Source organism: Erythrolamprus reginae, chromosome Z (genome assembly GCF_031021105.1).
Source record: "Erythrolamprus reginae isolate rEryReg1 chromosome Z, rEryReg1.hap1, whole genome shotgun sequence".
Lineage (NCBI taxonomy): Eukaryota > Metazoa > Chordata > Lepidosauria > Squamata > Dipsadidae > Erythrolamprus > Erythrolamprus reginae.
In genome coordinates this window covers 13,958,299-13,976,774 of record NC_091963.1, presented here as the reverse complement: position 1 = coordinate 13,976,774, position 18,476 = coordinate 13,958,299, and the positions used below count along the sequence as shown (strand labels likewise).

The 18,476-nt window shown below is 41.5% G+C and overlaps 1 protein-coding gene across 33 annotated transcripts in view; it reads right to left on the bottom strand.

The window, feature by feature from the left end:
• Positions 1-18,476, bottom strand: part of ZMYND11 (zinc finger MYND-type containing 11) — a 145,989-nt gene that overhangs the window by 5,216 nt on the left and 122,297 nt on the right. For 10 of the 33 annotated variants that reach the window (XM_070729451.1, XM_070729461.1, XM_070729444.1 and 7 more), the window contains 9 exons: positions 17,655-17,732; positions 12,947-13,039; positions 12,479-12,566; positions 10,312-10,367; positions 9,034-9,111; positions 5,715-5,833; positions 4,026-4,233; positions 3,150-3,257; positions 586-858 (listed from right to left, as the gene is read on the bottom strand). In XM_070729451.1, coding sequence (XP_070585552.1) covers positions 586-858; positions 3,150-3,257; positions 4,026-4,233; positions 5,715-5,833; positions 9,034-9,111; positions 10,312-10,367; positions 12,479-12,566; positions 12,947-13,039; positions 17,655-17,732 — 1,101 coding nt within the window. Of the gene's footprint in view, positions 1-585; positions 859-3,149; positions 3,258-4,025; positions 4,234-5,462; positions 5,580-5,714; positions 5,834-9,033; positions 9,112-10,311; positions 10,368-12,474; positions 12,567-12,946; positions 13,040-17,654; positions 17,733-18,476 lie in introns of all 33 variants that reach the window. The other 23 variants (XM_070729439.1, XM_070729455.1, XM_070729434.1 and 20 more) reach the window with 5 other exon arrangements.

The window sequence follows — 18,476 nt, the reverse complement described above, 5'->3', positions numbered from 1 at the left end:
TTACGTCATCATGTGATGTATTGTGACTTCCCCTTCGCTAAACTGGAGGTAGGCATGGCCAGCACATGACATATCCGGCCTGTGGGCTGCAAGTTTGACAGCCCTGCATTAAGCAAAACGTAGACCACAGAATGGGGTGAATTAAGAGCAGCTTCGGCTCAGATCTTCAGCAAAGATTCCTCTACATCTCCTTTATTGAACACTATCCATTACTCCTAGGCACCCAGTAGAATCCCTGAATGACGACAAAGTGATGGCGACATCAAGATGTCTTTGCACAAATCACATCCACTTGGGTAATGATTCTGCACTGCAACGCAACATGCAAAAAAGAATGAAATTTGTGTCATCCTCCCATTGTTGTCATGAAGTCATCATAGACTTCTGGTCTAAAAGGATCAATTTTAAAAGAGTTTAATTGCACAGTAATCAGCGAGGGGATTATCATCTTCGTACAGAAAAGGGTCCATCTTCCAATCCCGAATGAATGAAAAGAGGTATATATAGAAATAAATTTCAGCAATTATGAATAATTAGAATTAATTAGAATATTCTCAAGTTGCTATCAAACACACGGTTAATTACCTTGTCAATAGCTTCTCGCACAACCTTCTCGGTTTCTCTCTTGTGGTCAGTCTTGATTTTATCCTTGAAGTCGCTGAAGATTTTGGTGTATTTCTCGTGGCACATGTTCTGACACACACCATCATTATTTGTCTGAGTGGTTCGGTGCAGCATTTTAGGGGAAGAGGCACTTAATTTCTTGGTCTGGGTTGAGACTGAAATTTTTTCAATGGGTTGCGGCATTGTGGGAATTTCCTGGCTTGAACTGACTGCTTCAGTTTCAGGCTCCGGCTCCTAACATAACAAAGAAAGTATCACTGACATGGCCAATGAGAAGGACTGCACTATTTAGATCAGAGAGATAAAGACTGAAAAATGTGTATTGAATCAACATAAGTAAAAAATTACTTAGGAAAAAAATAACTCTGGTGTTCTTTGAAGGTAAAAATGTAATGCTACATTGTACAATTAAGACATAATCATGCCATTGACTCCACTGTTATTTCATACAATAGGAGAGGCGGGGGAAAGGAAATTGCATGCATTATATCGATAGAAGAAAATAGTTGCAGCTTAAGAACTGAACTGGGGGATTCTTAATGCTCTCTGAGCTTCGTTGTTTTCTTGCAGGTGTTTTATTACTTGACTGGATAACATCACTAATGCAGCAGTGATGATGTTACCTAGTTGGGTAAAGAAATGTCTGCAAGGAAAAACCCAGAGAGTATGAAGGAGTCCACATAGTCATTATAAAATATTAATGAAGAAGAACATTTTTAGCTCAGGATTGAAATGAGGGGTTCTTTGGTGCTCTCTGATCTTGTTTTCTTTCAAACATTTCATTACCCAAGCTAAGTAAGAACCATCATCAAGAATTACACAAGCAAGCTCAGACAGCACCAAGGACCCATCATTATAAAATATTATTACCTGTTTCCAAATTATTAAATTTTGCATATCTCCATTAGCCGTTGTTACTATTACTGTATAGCATTATTACAATAGCTAAGAGATCACAATGCTAAGACAGAATACAGTGGTAACTCGTCTTACAAACTCTTCATCTTATGAACTTTTCGAAATACGAACCCAGGGTTTAAGATTTTTTTGCCTCTTCTTCCGAATTATTCTCACCTTACGAACCTGCCGCTGCCGCTGGGATGCCCCGCCTCCAGACTTTCGTTGCCAGCTGAAGCGCCCATTTTCGCCCTGCTGGGATTCCCCTGCAGCATCGCAAAATCTGGAGGTGGTCTTTCCCATGGAGGGGAGCCTCAGGGAAATCCCACCAGTGCGAAAATGGGCGGTTCGGCTGGCAAAAGGGGTGAATTTTGTGCTTGCACGCATTAATCGCTTTTCCATTGATTTCTATGGGAAACATTGTTTCGTCTTACGAACTTTTCACTTTACGAACCTCGTCCTGGAACCAATAAAGTTTGTAAGACAAGGTATCACTGTAGTAGTTTGAATTGCTCTGTTATAGGAAGTGCACTTCCCAAGCTGTGCCCCAGAAGGGTGAATTGGCTTCACACCAGAGAGAGAAAGACTAGTAGGTCTTCCTGCAGCATCACCCAAGACCCCTTTCCTTCCCAGAGCTGCCTCGCAAACAGGACATTGGGAAGGTTCAGAGGCATCAGGAATCTGACTGCCTGCAAAGAGTACCAGCTCATCTCTCTAACTAAATGTACCTACCTATTACTTCCATGCTTTTCAAACTGTTAGGTGGACAGAAGCTGAGGCAAGGGACAGTAACTTACTCTGCTTTGCAACGCTAAGGGTCTCACCCAGTGAAAGGGTGCCAATTTTTTTACTACCACACTGTGGGCATGGCTTATGCAGGACACCCTGCATTTTCTTTCAGTGCAAACTGGGTGCTCTGGGATGGAGCTCCATTTTTACTAGCCCACTGCGTTCCCCCCCCCCCGTCCAGGCAGTAGCCTATCCCTGGTCTCACCGCTACAGCTGAGACCATTTCCAGTGTCATTAAGCCACTGAGCCACTGTGCCTCTAAACTTGACAAATGTATCTTTTCTTTTATGCATACTGAGAGCATATGCACCAAGACAAATTCCTTGTGAAATCCAATTTTTTTTGCTACTTGCCAGTTTTCTGAACTACTCAAAATTTCCACTCAGAACCTGCAGGATTTCACCCCTACATACATATATTCATAATGCATACATCAATTTTTTCTTCTGTTTGCCAAATGGTTCAAATAAGGATTCTAACTCTGATTAAAACTTAAGTTCATATATTGTATGCATATTACCACTATCTAAATTACAGATAGGCAGAAGTAAACCAGCACGAAACCTTATAGCTTCACATTCTATCTCTATTAAGGATGGACAGGTTGGAATCAATTGCAAATCACTACTACAAATTATAATAAAGATCCTATTTGGCATATATGGCTAGTATTAAAAAAATGTAATAAAACAATTACTTCCAACTGAAGAAAATAAAAACAGATTAAAACGTGCTCTTTCAAGAAATTATCATCACTTTTCTGAGTTATCAAACATGAAGAAAATGGAATTTGTAAACAGTGAGAAGGAAAAATGCTTGAATAATGTTTTCTCCCTCACCCACAAGTGCATGTATTTAATTGCCATGCTGTTCCTTACTTCCTTTTTAGGTTCCACACTTTGATTGCGTCTTCCTTTCTTTGCTCTTGGCTCCTGAGTAACCTTTAGCTGGGGAAATAGATTAAGATACAATAAATAAATAAAAAGAAAATACTCATTTAAAGTTATCAATAAAAAGGCAGTCTTTTTTGTTACAAATATGTGGACTTAAAAGTTTTTAAAAATGTGTCTAATAAAGTAAATGTTTATCATTATTAACTATCATTGGCCATGAACTGAATTGCAAAATGTGGCAGAATCCCAAGTCCCAAATGCCTCACCCTCTTAATTGCTATGCCCATAGGTTTTTAGAGTATATGAAAAAAGTTCACTATCAAGAGTGCTTGGAATTTATCTGAGAAAACAGAACATAGGCATGCTCTAACTTGTTTCTGTAATGAAGCTGGAACAAAGCAGGCAGAGATACAAAACTGAACAAAGGAAGCTATTAGTTTCATCCACCTAAAACAACAAGAACGCAAATAAAATCTAAACCCCACAATTGTTCTGGGATTTGAATCCAACATGAATCACTCTATAAACTATGCATTTAAAAATAAACAATGGCTTCCAGAAGATATTTACTTCAGGTACAAACAATGATGCCAATTCTAGAATTACTCCAAAGAGGGGCAGAATTGTTTTATTGCAAATCTTTTGATCAAATACAGAGGAATGTAAAGACAGATTATGTTAGATCCAGAATCTAGTGCACAGAGTTTTCCATATAACTAATATATGGATTTTCATATCTATGGTAAGAAAAAAAGGAGATGAAAGAAACAGCAGAGTTTCAATGATCAACTGCAACTGGGCTATTTCAACCCGTCTACTTACTTGCTCATTACTTGTAGAAGAAATGCTTGATTCAGCTTCTTCTTCTCCTTTATCCTCATTTTTGGATTTCCAAAATCTGCCATCCCGAAGGAAACGCTGATGTAGTGCTAACTCATCGCATGCTTTTTTCCAGCCCATGCTACGCTTTACATGTAGCCGGTGTACATTAACAGTGATATCCTGAATATTTTCTGAAGGAATCCAGGCCCTCGACAATCAAAATGAAAAGATACACTTAAGCACATCCTTTGAAGGTGGCTGCCAATTCATTTTTTAAATCATCCTTTTCTATGCCAAACATCCATTCAACTCTAAGAGCGCAAATCTTACCTAAATGATGGAAAGAGTTTTCTCCATTGGGTTTTGATGGCGAGGTCATAGATACAACATTGAGTCTCCCCCGCCCTGCCACACTCTTCACACACACACAATTTTAATTCTATTTCAATTTTCATTCTCTCCTAGTCCAAACTGCAACAATTATTATTTCTATGTGCAATTACAGCTTATCAATATGTTTAACTTTATTAGTATCTAAGTGCTTCACAATGACATCACAACTTATGGTGTAGGAAAAAAATGAATCTTAATTATATTAGAGACTACAAGTAACTCTCAACAACTTTGCAAATGGGGCACAATTCACTTTTGTCCGTGCTGCTATGTGAATCACTACAGTTGCTGTGTGAATCAAATGGTTGTTAAGTGAACTTGGCTTTTCCTATTGACTCTGCTTATCAGAAGCCTCCTAGAAATGTTGCAACCCTGGACACTGGCAACCACATGTCAGTTGCAAACCTCCTAAAGTTTGAACATATGACTGTGGGGTCGTAAGTGTGAGAACTAGTAATAGGTCACTTGTTTCACTGCTGTTATAACTCTGAATAGTCATTAAGTAAACAGTTGTAAACTGTCTACTAACTGCATTCTTGTTTCAATTTTAAGACGTGAATTCTTTGGCAGGTTGTGTTTAGGATTCAGATTTTCTAATGTCATAAAGACAAAACATGCAGTTATTTAAGTGGGATTTTTATCTCACTTTACTTTGTTCAGCTCAGGATGACATACGCATTGATTCCCTACTTCTAACCAAAACAACGTTATGAATTGGGCCAGGGTGCCTGAAAGAGACTGTCCCCAGTTGGCTTCTGTGGTTAAGAGAACGCTAGAACCTTACTGAGCCTTAGTATCAGGCCCCAGGAACAAAAAACAAGAAAGACACAGAGTGACCTTTAAGCAGTGTCCTTGATTGTCCTTCACCCACAGACAGAAATCTTGCCAAACTTAATCCATCACTAGAGATGTAATCTCTGAAAAATCTCTAGGGAGGAGCTGCCTTAACTCTCTTTCCCTCAACCAAACTGTTTAAATGCTGCTGTCTTTTAGTCCCCAGGAATGCAGCCTTTCCCTGCTAGGAATCCAGACATTTCACCACACCTAGAAAGGGAAGCGCACTGTTGTTTATTTGTTAGATCTTTTTCCTCCAGTTGAAGCTCCACAACATCTCCACCTCCAATTTCATCTTGCAAAGGCAATCCAGTGTGGTTGATTGGCCTGAGAAAGAATGGGTCAAAGTTCAAGTGAATTTGAACCTGCATCAGTCTGGGTTGAATCCACACCATTAACCACACCCAGGGGTGTGGTGCTGGTTGTCTCAGTATACAAGAGACACTGCAAGAAGGAAAATACCTTTGGTGGTGATGGCCAAAAAAGCGAACATCAACTTGATTGTCTTCTTTCTGCATGACTTTTGCAGGCCAGAACCCAAAGCCTTTCATTTTGGCCCATACCAATTCATGATTTGGTATCTAAAAATTAAAGAAATATGGTACCAGTTACAGAAATATTTCTGACTTGGCAGGCGTTAGGTATAATAAATGTCAACATAATGAAAATAAAACTTTGCCAACTCAAGAGAATATATGGAGAATAATATGGAGCTCAGGTTTGGAGCTGTGAGGTCCTGTGAGGTTGTTTTCTTTTAGACGTTCCATTACCCAACTGGCTAATATCATCAGTGCTGCAAGAGAATGGGCTCTGGTATCTGTTCATATGTACAAGTGGCTTGCCTAGCTGGGTTACGAAAAATTTACAAGAAAACAACCAAACAGAGAGAGCACCAAGGACTCCACAACAAAACCTATTCATGACAGAGTCTTTCTTTCTTTCTTTCTTTCTTTCTTTCTTTCTTTCTTTCTTTCTTTCTTTCTTTCTTTCTTACTTACTTACTTACTTACTTACTTACTTACAACAATATAAAGAAGTACAGTTAACAATAAAAAGAAGTCAAGTATAAATTAAAACAAAAACCCACAAGTCAGCAATCCAATAAAAACATACATATCATTCAATACAACATATCAAATTTGGCCATGAAAGATGTACAATTCATGGCCCCTAGGCTACCGGCAAAGCCAGGTCTTCGTAACCTTTCGGAAGGCCAGCAGGGTGGGAGCAGTATGGACATTTGGGGGGGGGGGGAGCTGGTTCCAATTTGCATTGCATAGTGGATGGAAGCCAAAGAAGGCCAACCCTGTGCGGTCTTATTAATCTCTAGGAGGTATATGGCAGGAGACGGTCCGGTAAATAGTCTGGTCCTAAGCCATGTAGGGCTTTATAGATAATAACCAACTAATTGGTAGCCAGCGCAGCTCGTGGAGCACCCATGACAGCTCGCAAGCCTGCATTCTGGACTATTTGCAGTTTTTTAAAAAAAATTTTTATTTATTTATTTATTTATTTATTTATTTATTTTATTAATAGAGTTGAAAGGGACCGTTAGGTCATCGAGTCCAACCCCCTGCCTGAGCAGGAAACCCTACAGCACCCCAGTTTCCGAACACTCTTCAAGGGTAGCCCCAATAGTTAACAATAGTTAATAGTCAACACTTTAAAAAGTTTAAAAAGTGGTCAACACTTTAAAAATACCAGTATCAGCATAGTTTAACAGACCATACTCACATGATATAACAAATTACTGTATTACTGTTCTAGCAGTTTCTAAGTACTGTTAACTTAGAGCAAAGAAACTCAGTTTCATTGAGCCTTCAACTAAATAAATGTTCCTTCTTATCAGCAAAAATTGACATTGTGTTGCTTCATGCATGGGAAACATCTGATGTTACTGAGGAAGCTGTGCAGGTAAACTAAATCTCACAGGCAAGCATCAGAAAATGTGGTTTAAACAAATGTTTCTAAATGCTTAACTGGTGTTTATAAAATGGAAGATTCTGGCCTTCTTTGCACTACATACAAAAACTGAGATAAGCTGGTTTGCTCACTACAGGTGGTCTTGGCAGGATTCAACCACACAGAATGAATTATAGATTGCTATTTTGAGAATACAGAGTGTTCATCTTTTCTCCAAGGAATGCTTTTATTCTGTGAGTCCTTAAGCCAGGAAAATATTGGCAAAGCTTTATTATAGAATCAATCCTTTCCCAAATGCCAGGTAAATAGGAATTGACCACTGTTTTCAAGGAAACATAAGAATGTGATCTCTGACTAAGGTAACTGATCTTACCTTTGTACTGGTATGAAGATGGTTCCACCTAGTGGTGGTTACAGAACTAACTTTTTTACAATTTTGTCTCATAGGTAAAGGTTCCCCTCACGCATACGTGCTAGTCGTTCCAGACTCTAGGGCAGTGATGGTGAACCTTTTCTTCCTTGGGTGCCAAAACAATGTGCACAGGCGCTGTCATGCATGCGTGAGTGCCAACATCCATATTCAATGCCTGGAAAGGGGGAAAACAGCTACCCCCCTCCCCGAGGCCCTCTGGAGGCCAGAAACGTCCCGTTTCCTAAATTCTGGTGGGCCCAGTAGCTTCGTGTTTTGCCCTCCAAAGCGAAACACCAGCCTTGGAGTTGAAAGAGGGTAAAAACGCCCTGCCCCATCCCCCTGGAGGCTCTCTGGAAGCCAAAAAAAATGCCCTCCCAGACATAGTTCCCTCTAAGCTGAGCAGTGAGCAATCGCTCACTTAAAAATCATCATCAACTCAGAGTTTTCCAAACCTGCCCAGAAGCCGAGAGGGAAAGAGTGAGAGGGAAGGAGAGAGAGAGGAAGAGAGGAAGAGAGGAAGAGAGAGAAACAGATAGAAAAAAGAGAGGAAGGAAAAGAGAAAGAAAAAGAATGGGAGTAAGGAAGAGAGAAAGAAAATCAAAATCTAGTTTGAAACTAGCTCAACTATTTAAGTGGCATTTTGATATTGATAGAGTTGCCCTATTATGAGCTCACTGTTATAGACACACAGTACAGTATTTTATTTTGAAATTCTCTGAGGCAAAACAGGGTGGGTTTTTTATTTGTTTGTTTGTTTGTTTATTTATTTATTCATTCATTCATTCATTCATTCATTCATTTATTATTTCTGTGCCGCCCAGTCCCGAAGGGACTGCCGCTCAGACACTATACTTTTCCGCCCCCCCTCCAAAAAAAAAAAATTAGAGGGAACACTGCTCCCAGAGCTTCCGTGCGGGCCAAAAATCAGCTGGTCGGCACACGCAGAGCTGAGCTAGGGCAATGGCTCGCGTGCCAACAGATATGGCTCCGTGTGGCACTTGTGCCGTAGGTTCACCATCACTACTGTAGGGAGTGGTGCTCATCTCCATTTCTAAGGTGAAGAGCTAGTGCTATCTGATGATTCCGTAATCATAAGGCCAGCATGACAAAACCATGAAAGCCCATGGAACACTGTTACCTTTATACAAAGGGTGATCTCTATTTTTCTACTTGCATTTTTAGATGCTTTCAAACTGTTAGGTTGGCAGAAGCTGGGGCAAGTTACTCTGTTATGCGGCTCTAGAGGTTTGAACTGCCAAACGACCGATCTTTCTGACTGACAAGCTCAGCGTCTTAACCACTGAGCCGCCGCATCCCCTATTTGTCTGATAGCTGAATTTATATCCTCAATGAATCCCATTCTTTAAGACAGCTGGGATTATTTTCCATCACCATTACTTGGGGCAGCAGATTCTGCATTTCAGTTGTGAGAAAAAGTAAGCTTACACAAGGATAGCAGAACCAATTGTCAGGACGTGCATTTGAAAGATAGAAACAGTTCTTGCAAAGCTGAAGTTCATCCAACTGAGAAGGAAAAAAGGAGAAAAAACACTTGTCATTATATGTTCTGAAATGCTGGAATGCAGAACAAAATTGTAAATTAGGCGATTTCTCATTCTCTTTCTCCGAAAATTCATTTAATTCATGAAAAAAATGCACAAAAATGAGAAAAGGAAAAATTACCATATTTTTCAGAGTATAAGACCAGTGAGGGGCTGCCGGCTGGACAGAGGGAGGGGGCACCGTTCTGGTAGCGGAAATGGAGCTGCGCGTGCAGTTCCAGGTGACCGGTGGGCGGGCACATGCACCTGGCATGAGATTTGCTTCCTGCGCGTGTGCAGGAAGCAAAATCTTGCTTGATGCGTGTGACTGCAAAATTTTCGGGAGAGCTAGGTATAGCAACAGCTCCGAGCTCCAGCCGCCAGGCCTGCTCTCCTGCACAGCATGACATCTTACTGGCACGGCGATACTGCCTCAAACAAGTTAGCGGCTGGTTTGGAGCCTTGTGGCTTTCAGGAGCACAGCATTGGAGACTTAGCTTGGTGGCGTACTGCTCTCCTCTGAGCTTGCCTAGGCTCCGCTGACAATGAATGGCTGCTGCTAGACTAGTGTTGCTTGGGGGGAGAGGGGAGCAGATCCCCTCTGTTGAGCAAGATTTTCCCTCCTCCTCACCTATTTTTGCACAGGTGAAACCTCCAGCTGCCTCCCCTCCCTCATTCTGAAATATTCCCCCTACTCCTAACTCCGTATCTGGAGATCTCACCTGTGCAAAAGTAAGCGAGGAAACATATTAGTAGCATAAACTGGACAAAAAGTTGTTGATAATCTTTATTAATTCTAAGGATGAAACAAAACTATTTAATACAGGTAAACACAGGTAAGTTTTTAAAAGAAAACCTGTTCTAAATGATGTATCAATATAGAAGGCTTCTAAAGTCTTCCTAATTTTATTTAATTATTTTTATTTATGTTATTATTCACAGATGAGATAAAAAATGTTATTTGGCCTTTAAAAATTAGCTCTTTTGACTCCTGATAAGGATTCGGAATTACATGGGAAATTAATTTCTGAACTTTAATCTATCAAAATGCATTGTGTGCATTTTTAAAAATTGGTTCATTCTGATTTTCAGAACTGATTTTCAAAACAAATGAAACTGCGGGCACATGGAAATGAATAAAAAAATTGTCCAGAAGTCAACAACATGACTAAATATTACTTACCTCATGGCAGGTATCTTTGTAAAGCATCCTGGCTATATCAGCTTGTTCACTATCCACTGTAAAAAGAACACACCCACAAACATCTAAGTTTTTATAAATGATATGGTGACAAACAATTGGCCATTGAATTCTGTAAAACTTGAGTTCCCTCAGTCCCTTCAGTCAGATTTAAACCAATAATAATAATAATAATAATAATAATAATAATAATAATTATTATTATTATTATTATTATTTATTAGATTTGTATGCCGCTCCTCTCCAAAGACTCGGGGCGGCTCACAACAATATTAAACAGTATACAGTAAACAAATCTAATATTTAAAAAGAGATATCTAAAAAAACCATTATATAAAACCATACAACATAAGCGTACCATACACAAAACTATATAAGCCTGGGAGAAATGTTTCAATTCCCCCATGCCTGGCGGTATAGGTGGGTCTTAAGCAATTTACGAAAGACAAGGAGGGTGGGGGCAGTTCTAATCTCTGGGAGGAGTTGATTCCAGAGGGCCGGGGCCGCCACAGAGAAGGCTCTTCCCCTGGGGCCCGCCAGACGACATTGTTTAGTCGACGGGACCCGGAGAAGACCAACTCTGTGGGACCTTATCGGCTGCTGGGATTCGTGCGGCAGAAGGCGGTCTCGGAGGTATTCTGGTCCAATGCCATGTAGGGCTTTATAGGTCATTACCAACACTTTGAATTGTGACCGGAAACTGATCGGCAGCCAATGCAAGCCACGGAGTGTTGGAGAAACGTGGGCAAACCTAGGTAAGCCCACAATAGCTCTCGCAGCCACATTCTGCACGATCTGAAGTTTCCGAACACTTTTCAGAGGTAGCCCCATGTAGAGAGTGTTACAGTAGTCGAACCTCGAGGTGATGAGGGCATGAGTCACTGTGAGCAATGACTCCCTGTCCAAATAGGGCCACAACTGGTGCACCAGGCTAATCTGTGCAAACGCCCTCCCCGCCACAGCCGAAAGGTGATGTTCCAATGTCAGCTGTGGATCAAGGAGGACACCCAAGTTGTGGACCCTCTCCGAGGAGGGCAATCATTCCCCCCCCCCCAGGGTAATGGACGGATAGATGGAATTGTTCTTAGGAGGCAAAACCCACAGCCACTCCGTCTTATCAGGGTTGAGTTTGAGTCTGTTGACACCCATCCAGACCCCAACAGCCTCCAGGCACCGGCACATCACTTCCACTGCTTCGTTGACTGGACATGGGGTGGAGATGTACAACTGGGTATAATCAGCGTACTGACGATACCTCACCCCATGCCCTTGGATGAACTAAAGAACCAAATATATTGTACATTGCCAAGCCTTCTTTTTTTTTGACAAATATTTTAAAGATCTGCTTGGATATTTCATGATATAAATATTTCTGAATAAGATAAATAAAAAAGAAAAACATACAAAAAGATGTACTGACCTAAATAATAGACCTATACACAGTCCTTGTTTAGTGTGGTAAATTTGTTCCCACACTTATCAACCATAATTGGGACAACAACTAAATAAAATATGTGACAACAATGAATTTATGACCTCACTTCGTCTTTATTATTAAGTATTTATATTAATTATTTATTCGTTAAACTTCATGTGACTTCAACTTACAATTTTAATTTTGCCTTTTCTATTAACTCTACCTATTGGCACGCCAGTCAGGAAACATACAAATGGTGATCACATGATTACAGGGCACTGCAATGGTTACAAAGGCAATGATCGGTTGCCATATGCCACGATTTATTTATTTATTTATTATTTAGATTTGTATGCCGCCCCGAGTCTGCGGAGAGGGGCGGCATACAAATCTAAATAATAAATAAATCGTAACTTCGAACAGTCATTAACAAGACAGTTGTTAAAGAGAATCTATGTACATTCCACACACTGTTCCTACAACATTCCTTGTGATGCATTTTGGGAAGCCCATGACAAGTGCATTTTCCATTCAATTATCTGCTTTCTAATAGTGGAAGTAATACAGACCCATCATGTTGGCTTAAACGTCATGACTGTGTCTAATTCAGCTTTGAGGGAGAAGTAAAGTGAGCACAATGTAAAGTTCTCACTCACTCTCTATTCTTTATAATCAATTCTCCTACCCTTTCCTTGAAGATCTTATTTTTAAGTCCAATCAGTCCCTACCTACCTCCATAAAAAATCACGGTGTTGTGTAGAAGAAGTTGAGCATCTGCTTTAAATTCCTCATAACTTCTGTATTTTCCTTCATTTACTTTCTATATAGATTGAAACAGAATTATTTATAACATTCATTAGCGTTGTCTAGCATTCAGAATAAGCACACATGTAAAAAGTATGTTTATATTACAGTTTCTACAGAGTAATTTATGGGAGCTTAAAGTTGTGAAATTGTGCAATGGGTAACTTTTGTTTGCTTCTGATCTCATCTTTCATCCTAAAGCAGTTCCACATAAAGAAGACTTAGTAGTCCTTTCAAGCTGGACCTTCTCCTAAGTAACTCGTACAAACTATTTCTAGATAGAATTGAATAAAATGCGATTTCCGGGTGTGGATATTGGGCGTCCAAAAATGAGATTAATTTGAAAACTGCCAACATTCTTTCGTTGCATGTAGCTCAGAATATATAGGGACATACCTCTTGTATGGTTGGAACATCTACGGCTGTATGTACCAATCGACGGTACATTGGATGCTTGTTGTCTTTGCCCTTTTTGTTTAGATCAATAGCCTAAAAATTGACAGAAGATACTGGTTTAGAAACCTGCCATTCTGACAAGAAAGAAGAGTTACATAGCCTTTAAAATGTTTGTAAGCATTTGAATTACATGCCAGTTTACAAATGAAAGTTTTTAAATAGTTCTATTCCAAAAAGATTGACATGTAGGGATTTGAAAGGCATAATCAAGAAACAAAACCCCTAAATGTTTTTATATGCATTAATATTATAATTTTATTTTAATAGATTTTTTAAATAATATCATTTCCTCCCAAAAGTGTACTTTAACTTTTCAAGCAACCAGCCATCTTGTAAAGTTGAAGTATTGAATCAACAATTCTTAAAAAGTTATTTTTTTCTTGCCAATATTTCCAATCCAGAGTTCTGGTGGCTGAAAATAGTGACTTTTTAATTAATGCATATGGAGAGACACAGCAGATACAACATTATAAGGAAAATTAATAATACATCAAAATAGAATTTGGCAAATTGAGATTTAACTGTTTTGCTAAGGAGTTTGGTTTGTCCTTTTAAAATATTCCTTAAAATTTCAAAATCATGAAACTATGCAGTTACTCTATCATCATCACAAATTTTGCGTCTGGACAAAACCTGAAATAATAGAAAAATTAAATGGAAAATGAACCCTGGCCAATATAAACAATTCCAAAGAAGAGTAGTGGAGGATGCACAATAAAACCCCTGTAGAAACATTGATTTAAAATCAAATTTGAAAATAGACGAAATAGATTTTCTTTGACTTCAGCTGTAAAAAAAATTGCCAACAAATATGTCTCTTAACAATGGGAAGGATTAGAAAGGATGGGAGAGGCTAAAAGAGAGATTGCATGTGGATCCAGGTGCATGTGGAAATCCCTTGCACGAGACCACTTAAGTTGTGATTCTTTGATAGTTATTTAATATGTTGGCATATAAGTCCAATAAATAAACTTTGTGACCTATAAAGCCCTTCATGGCATCAGACCAGAATGTCTCCAGGACCGCCTTCTGCAGCACGAATCCCAGCGACCAGTTAGGTCCCACAGAGTTGGTCTTCTCCGGGTCCCGTCGACTAAACCAGTGTTTCCCAACCTTTTTGGAGCCGCGGCACATTTTTCATATTTTCAAAATCCTGGGGAACATTGAGGGGGGGGAGGGGCTAAAAAAAGTTTGGACAAAAAAAGTCTCTCTTCCTCCCTTTCGCTCTATTTCTCTCTCCCTCTCTCTCCCTCCCTCCCTCTTTCTTTCTCTCTTCCTTTCTTCCTCTCTTTCTGTCTCCTCCTTCCTCTCTCATCTCTCTTTCCTTCCTCTCCCTCCTTTTCTCTCTCTTTCTCTCTATCCTTTCTATCTCTCACCCCTTCTCCCTCTTTCATTCCCTTTCTCTCTCATTCCTTTCTCTCCCTCTTTCCCTTCTATCTCTCTTTCTTTTTCTCCCTCCTTCATATCTTCTTTCTCTCCCCCTTCCTCCCTCTTTCCTTTCTCCCCCTCCCTTTCTCTTCCTTTTTCTCTATCCTTTCTACTTCTTACTCTTTCTTTCTCTCCCTCCTTCATTCAATTTTATCTCCCTCCCTTTCTCTCTCTTTCCTTTCTCTCCCTCCCTTGTTCTCCCCTGTGGCTGCCTGTGCCTGCCCTGCACCACCCAACACGGACGGACAGCCCCCGGTCGTCGGTTCGTCCCCCCCCCCACACACACACGGAGGGAGATCAGCCACTGGGGGGAAATCGGGCTGGTGGGGGCGGCGAATCCACCTCCCCACCCGGGTGGAGGGAGATCGGGCTGGCGAGGGTGGTGGATCCGCGTCCCCAGCCGCGCGGAGGGAAATCGGGCAGGCGGGCGGGTGGCCGCGGCTCCCTGCACGCCCTTGGAAAAGGGTGCGCGCGGGGCATTTTGGGGTGCGTTGGCGTGCGCAGCCTACAGGGAACGGTGCCCGGGGCCGCTGCAGCTGGCAGCCTGTTTCCGCTGCCATTGCCCTCCCGCCGGGCCCCAAAGGACAATTGTTGCCACCCCCGCCAGGAAAGCTCCAGCTGGGTGGGGTGCTGCCGGTGGCTCCACCCTGGAGCTCTTGCTTGCCGCTGCCATCCCCCAGCAACTGCCTGGGGCCGCTGCAGCCGCCACCCTACCCCCCACCCCGCTCCTGCCGGGCCCCAAAGGACACTTGCCGCCGACGCCAGGGAAGGCGGGAAAAAGGCGCAAAGAATGAAGCTCTCCTTCTTCCTGCCTTCCTTCTTTGGGGCCCAGCAGGAGAGCGCCAGAAACCGCGGCATTGGGCAGGAGCCGGGAGGTCGGAGGCACCGGCAGCGCCCCGCCCAGCTGGAGCATCCCTAGCTTGGCAGCACACCTGGCGGTGTCTCGCGGCACACTAGTGTGCCACGGCACACCGGTTGGGAAACGCTGGACTAAACAATGCTGTCTGGCGGGACCCAGGGGAAGAGCCTTCTCTGTGGCGGCCCCAACCCTCTGGAACCAACTCCCCCCAGAGATTGGAGTTGCCCCCACCCTCCTTGCCTTTCGTAAGCTCCTTAAAATCCACCTCTGTCGTCAGGCATGGGGGAATTGAGATATCCCCTCCCCTAGGCTTATAAAAACACAGTTGTATAATCCCCAGGACATCGCAAATGGTTATAAATATGACCATATTGCTAAGTGGCCAAAGTTCAGTCATATTGGGAAAACTTGACCAACAGAACTTCAAATCCAGATCATAAGCAGCCTGAAGGTAGATCTGTTATAACATAATAATAATAATAACAACAACAGAGTTGGAAGGGACCTTGGAGGTCTTCTAGTCCAACCCCCTGCTTAGGCAGGAAACCCTACACTACTTCAGACAGATGGCTATCCAACGTCTTCTTAAAAATTGTTGGAGCATTCACAACTTTTGGAGGCAAGCTGTTCCACTGATTAATTGTTCTAACTGTCAGGAAATTTCTCCTTAGTTCTAAGTTGCTTCTTTCCTTGTTTATTTTCCATCCATTGTTTCTTGTCCTATCCTCAGGTGCTTTGGAGTTTGACTCCCTATTCTTTGTGGCAACCCCTGAGATATTGGAATACTGCTATCATGTCTCCCCTGGTCCTTCTTTTCATTAAACTAGACATAAACAATTCCTGCAACTGTTCTTCATATGTTTTAGCCTCCAGTCCTCTAATCATCTTTGTTGCTCTTCTCTGCACTCTTTTTAGAGTCTCAACATCCTTTTTGCATCGTAGCGACCAAAACTGAATGCAGCATTCCAAGTATGGCCTTACCAAAGTGGTATTAATACTTCGTGTGATCCCTCTGTTAATGCAGCCTAGAACTGTGTTGGCTTTTTTGGCAGCTGCTGTACGCTGCTGGCTCATATTTAAATGGTTGTCTACTAGGACTCCAAGATCCCTCTCACAGTTACTATTGTTGAGCAATTTACCACATATACTGTATCTATGCATTTTGTTTTTTGTTGCCTAAATGCAAAACCTTACTTTTTTCACCACTGAATTTCATTTTGTTAGATAGTGCCCATTGGTCACGTTTGTCAAGATCCTTCTGTATTTTGCGCCTATCTTCTGGAGTGTTGGCTATTCCTGCCGGTTTGGTATCATCTGCAAGTTTGATGAGTTCCCATCTATCCCCTCATCCAAGTCACTGATGAAGATGTTGAAGAGTACTGGGCCTAAAACGGAGCCTTGGGGTACTCCATTGCATACATCCCTCCGTGTAGATGCAGTTCAATTGAGCATTATACATTGAGTGCGGTTGGTTAGCCAGTTTTGAATCTATCTAGTGGTGCTGCTGTCCATCCCACATTTTTCTAATTTTTTATTATTATTATTATTATTATTATTATTATTATTATTATTATTAATTAGATTTGTATGCCGCCCCTCTCCGCAGACTTGGGGCGGCTCACAACAATAACAAGAACAATGTAAGAACAAATCTAATAATTTAAAAAACACTAAAAACCCCATTATTAAAAGCAAACACACACACAAACATTCCATGTATAAACTGTATAGGCCCGGGGGAGATGTGTCAGTTCCCCCATGCCTGACGGCAAAGATGGGTCTTAAGAACTTTACGAAAGGCAAGGAGGGTTGGGGCAGTTCTAATCTCCGGGGGTAGCTGGTTCCAGAGGGTCGGGGCCGCCACAGAGAAGGCTCTTCTCCTGGGTCCTGCCAAACGCCATTGTTTAGTCGACAGGACCCGGAGAAGGCCAACTCTGTGGGACCTAACTGGTCGCTGGGATTCGTGCGGCAGAAGGCGGTCCCGGAGGTCCGATGCCATGAAGGGCTTTATAGGTCATAACCAACACTTTGAATTGTGCCCGGAAATTGATCGGCAACCAATGCAGACTGCGGAGTGTTGGTGTAACATGGGCATATCTTGGAAAGCCCATGATTGCTCTCGCAGCTGCATTCTGCATGATCTGAAGTTTCCGAACACTTTAATTTAGTAGTAGTAGTAAGTTATGGTCTACTTCGTTAAAAGCCTTCAAATAGTCTTGTCAAAAGCCTTCAAATGGTCTTAAGCAATCTACTATTAATTTGAGGACTACCTATAACTATTTGAAATTGCAAGACAAAACACAAACACAAACAAGCCACCTGCTTAGAATCTTACACACAACTGCATGGTATAACACTCACCCGTTCCTTCATCCTGGAGACAATGAAGCGCAAATAAGTGCTCATCTCTTGCTTACTGGTGTTCTTCTTCTTAATGCTCTGGGAGGGGAGGGGGAAGGAATCAACAGATTTATTTTAGAACTCTTGACTTTTGGGAAACATGACAGATTTTACAGGGCAACATTGTTAAAACATAGTCCAAGTGAGAAGCTTATTCTTGCAGCCAGTGAAGGATGAACAGTCAAAGCACAATGACATGAAACTGCTGCTCAGATAATATTCTGGCTGGAGTGATATTGGTGGAGATGACTTGTCTCTTCCTCAAAGCATCAACAAAGCCCAGAAGTTACCAGGGGGAAAGTTCACTAAATTGATACATCTACAGGATTCCCACCTGGCCAAAGATGTATGGGATGGGTAAATTAATCTACAATTGAGAAATAAACACTATCCCCCCCCCCCCCCCCCCCCCAAATTCACACTTGTGTACTCCACAGCCAACTTAGCTCCAACTTGGGTGTCATTCCAACACCTTTTGGCCTTTCTGCATTGATCTGGACAAGCAGTGTGGAATCTAGATGGCAGTTTTGGAACAATATTGTATATTTCTGTGTCCAGGGATGGCGGTGGGGTAAGGGATAATCTGAGGAAGGAGTGAGCAGGAAGCAGCCATTAAGTGAGACTTGAAAATTAAGTGAAAAGGAATGTATCTTGGTACAAGAACAGCGAATTTTACATTTCTTATTTCTCCAGGAGCTTATTTCTCCAAGAATGCATATATAAATGTTTTTGACCAGTTGGGTTGAGCAACGTTTTTTACCCTTAGACTATTCACTATTGACC